This window comes from Alnus glutinosa, chromosome 3 (assembly GCF_958979055.1).
Source record: "Alnus glutinosa chromosome 3, dhAlnGlut1.1, whole genome shotgun sequence".
NCBI lineage: Eukaryota > Viridiplantae > Streptophyta > Magnoliopsida > Fagales > Betulaceae > Alnus > Alnus glutinosa.
The window spans coordinates 9,510,101-9,513,784 of record NC_084888.1 but is presented as its reverse complement, the minus strand read 5'-3'; the positions used below and the strand labels follow the sequence as shown (position 1 = coordinate 9,513,784).

The 3,684-nt window shown below is 43.1% G+C and overlaps 1 protein-coding gene across 1 annotated transcript; it reads left to right on the top strand.

The window, feature by feature from the left end:
• Positions 1–1,485: 1,485 nt before the first annotated feature.
• Positions 1,486–3,369, top strand: LOC133863134 (uncharacterized). Its single transcript, XM_062299122.1, has 2 exons — positions 1,486–2,092; positions 3,008–3,369. Exons 1-2 carry the CDS (start codon positions 1,486–1,488, stop codon positions 3,367–3,369), a joined length of 969 nt encoding a protein of 322 aa, XP_062155106.1.
• The last annotated feature ends 315 nt before the right edge of the window (positions 3,370–3,684 follow it).

Sequence of the window (3,684 nt, the reverse complement as noted above, 5' to 3'; positions counted from 1 at the left end):
ATGTTTTAAGAAAAGATTTTTAATAAAAAGGTTATCTTGTGTAAATAGTGATATGTGGTAATTGTGCCTTGAACTGCGACAACAAATAAATTGTTTTATTTTTATTTTTATTTTTGTTTTGTTTTGTTTTAAAGAAAATGAATTTAACTCAACTGTTTTATGGTTGAGGACTACTTTACTGAGCATTTCTCGCTCACCCTTACTCGTTTTGTTTTTAGGTTTTGAGCAGTGAGACCTAGGCGCCCGAAAATGGGAATTTAGGCTAGCAGTAGGAGCATTGCATGACCCTTTTGTTGTCACACGTGCATTAGCACGAACTTATGCCCTTTGGGCTTTTATCTATGTTGTCAGACTTAATTGTTATTTTGATACCAGATGCGGTGGTTGCAAAAAATTGGGTTTCACAGATGGATAAGCTTATGGAAGTCATGTGCTGTACGGACGAATAGATGGTTCGCTATGCTACTTTCAAGATGACCGCTGAAGCAGAACGGTGGTGGGCATCTAAGAAGGACCACTTGCAACAGCAACTAGGCTAAGGCTTACCCATCACTTGGAAGAATTTCAAGGATGCATTTCTAGAACGCTTGTTTCCCCAGTCAGTTCGACAAGCTAGGGCACATGAGTTTATCGACCTGGTGCAGGGACCCTCGATAGTGGAGCAGTACGCTGCAAAGTTCATAGAACTCTCACGGTTCGCCCCATACCTTGTGCCCACAGAAGATCTAAAGGCGAAAAGGTTTGAAAGGGGTTTGCAACTGAGAATCATGAATCAAGTGGTTGGTTTCAAGATCGGAAACCTAATGGACCTGGTCAGCAAGGCGACCGTGATTGAGCCAACGTTGAAGATCAATGCAAAGTACTTAAACCAAAAGAAGAGAAGCGCCCCATAAGGGAGTCGATTTGGGGGACACCCTCACAACCCCAAAAAGAGAAGATTCAACCCTACCGCTGGAAGGAACATAGCTCCTTAACAGCCCAATCGACAAGGAGTGGGCGGTCAGCATCCCACATGTCAAACTTGTGGAAAGATGCATTTTGGGAGATGTCATGTTGGACAGGTTTGTTACAAATGCGGTGGACCAGGGCATTTTGCTAAGGAGTGCCGAACCCCTGTCAACAACCCAACCAATCAGAATCGCCCAGAAGGACAACAGAATACTGCACCTGTACGTGTGTATGCCTTGACGCCAGGTGATACTACGGTGTCGAACAAAGTGGTGACAGGCACACTTTTGATTGCATCTTGCCAGGTTACTACTTTTTGAGTCAGGGGCCACACATTCGTTTGTGTCATCCTCTTTTACTAGAAATTGCGGTTTGAGATTTGAACGGTTGGATGTGGACCTAGCAGTGACCACTCCTGCAGGGAAAACGGTAATATGTACCTCTGTAGTTAAGGATTGCCCAATTTCTGTGCAGGGTCATGTCATGCTAGCTGATCTTGTCATTTTTTAGAAGAGTTGGTTTGATGTCATCCTAGGTATGGATTGGTTGTCTATCTACCATGCTTGTGTCGACTATTTCTGCAAGGAAGTGGTGTTCAGACCATCGGGAGAGGCAGAATTTAAACTTCAAGGGAATTGGGGTATCAATCTACCCAAGTTGGAATCAGCAGTGCAGGCGACCTGGCTATTGAAGCAAGGGTGTTCGGGATTTTTGGCTTGTGTGAAGAAAGAAGTAGCAGAGGCAAAAATTGAGGAGATACCTATCGTACAAGATTTCGTAGACGTATTTCCAGAGGAGCTACTTGGATTACCTCCTGACAAAGAGATCGAATTTACCATAGACCTATTACCAGGCACGAGACCTATATCCAAGGCACCCTGCCGGATGGCACTGCTTGAACTCAGAGAACTGAACGAACAACTGCAAGAACTCCTAGACAAAGGATTTATTTGTCCAAGTGTATCCCCTTGGGGAGCGCCAGTTTTATTTGTTAAGAAAAAGGATGGATTGATGAGGTTATGCATCGACTACAGAGAACTGAATAAGGTCACAGTCAAGAATAAGTACCCGCTACCAAGAGTCAATGACCTTTTTGATCAACTACACGGCTCTCAACTATTTTCCAAGATTGACCTACGGTCTGGTTACCACTAGCTCAAGATTAAGGAGGAGGATATTCAAAAAACAGTATTCAGGAAGCGTTACGGGCACTACGAGTTTTTAGTAATTCCATTCGGATTAACCAATGCCCCAGCCGCATTCATGGACATGATGAATCGAACCTTTCAAGAATTGGTCGATCGATGTGTGGTGGTTTTCATTGACGACATACTAGTCTATTCAAAGAGCTGAGAAGAACACGAGGAGCATTTGTCTACAATATTGACTATATTGAGGAGGCATAAAATTTTTGCGAAATTCAAGAAGTGTGAGTTCTAGTTGGAGGAAGTGGCATTTTTAGGGCATGTCATATCAAAGGAAGGAGTTTCGGTGGATACCCATAAGGTGGAGGTTGTGGTGAATTGGGCGAGACCTACAAGTTCCCACAAGATAAGAAGTTTCCTAGGTCTCACGGGGTATTACAGAAGATTTGTTGAAGAGTTTTCCAAGCTAGCTGCCCCTTTAACTAAACTCACTAAAAAGAATGAAGTATTCCTCTAGTCGGAGGATTGTGAAAGAAGTTTTCAAGAATTGAAGCACCATTTGGTCACCACGCCTGTCCTTACGCTTCCATTCGGGACTAGTGGATTTGTAATTTACAACGGCGTTTCCTACAAGGGACTAGGCTGGGTTTTGATGCAACATGGGAAGGTGATCGCCTACGCCTCAAGACAACTGAAAGTGCACTAACGTAACTATCCAACCCACGACCTCGAGCTAGCTACAGTGGTCTTTGCTTTGAAAATCTGGCGACACTATCTTTATGGGGAGCATTGCAAGATTTACACGGATCACAAAAGCCTAAAGTACTTCTTCACTCAGAAGGAACTCAACATGCGCAAGAGACAATGGTTGGAACTTCTTAACGATTATGATTGCTCAATTAATTATCTACCAGGGAAAGCAAATGTGGTAGCCGACGCCCTCAGCAGAAAGGCGACAACAAGTGGAGTGGCAGCGATGTTCACTACTTGGAAAGAGTTACTCCTGGACATGGATCGGGCAGGCATTGAATTGGCAATAGAAGGAGTGCAATCCTACCTTGGTAAGTTAACTTTGGAACCAACTCTACTAGAGCAGATTAGAGTTGCCCAGCTTACAGACGATGAGTTGATTAAGATCCGAGAGGAAGTTGTTAAAGGTCGACGAGAAGATTTTAGCATTTCTGAAGATGGAGCGAAGTACCAAAACCGTTTATGTGTACCTAAGGAGGACAACCTGAGAAAGGAAATCTTAATAGAAGCTCACCAATCATTGTAGTCCATACACTTGGGTAGTACCAAGATGTATCGGGACTTACGGGAGCGCTACTAGTGGAATGGTATGAAGAAGGAGGTAGCTGATAAGTCTTGAATTATTCGATTCAAGACCCCTTAAATTGCATTTGTTAGACCTAGTTTGTGTTGTACATATAACGTTTTGTTGTAGTTTCGGTTTATGTCTTATTTTCAGGTCTTAGTTGAAATCTAGTTCAAAACACTTGAATTAGACCTGAAAATACATCAAGGGCAATTTGGACATTTTCAGAGTTCGAGGCTGATCCTGAAAAGATGAAAAATCGTCCAAAGCATTTCG

Bases quoted from the DNA above. Each gene is read 5' to 3' on its own strand.
- LOC133863134 (XM_062299122.1), top strand. From the start codon at position 1,486: ATGGATTGGTTGTCTATCTACCATGCTTGTGTCGACTATTTCTGCAAG. The intron at 2,093-3,007 runs GTTACCACTAGC...ATTATCTACCAG, and splicing joins CAAGATTGACCTACGGTCTG to GGAAAGCAAATGTGGTAGCC.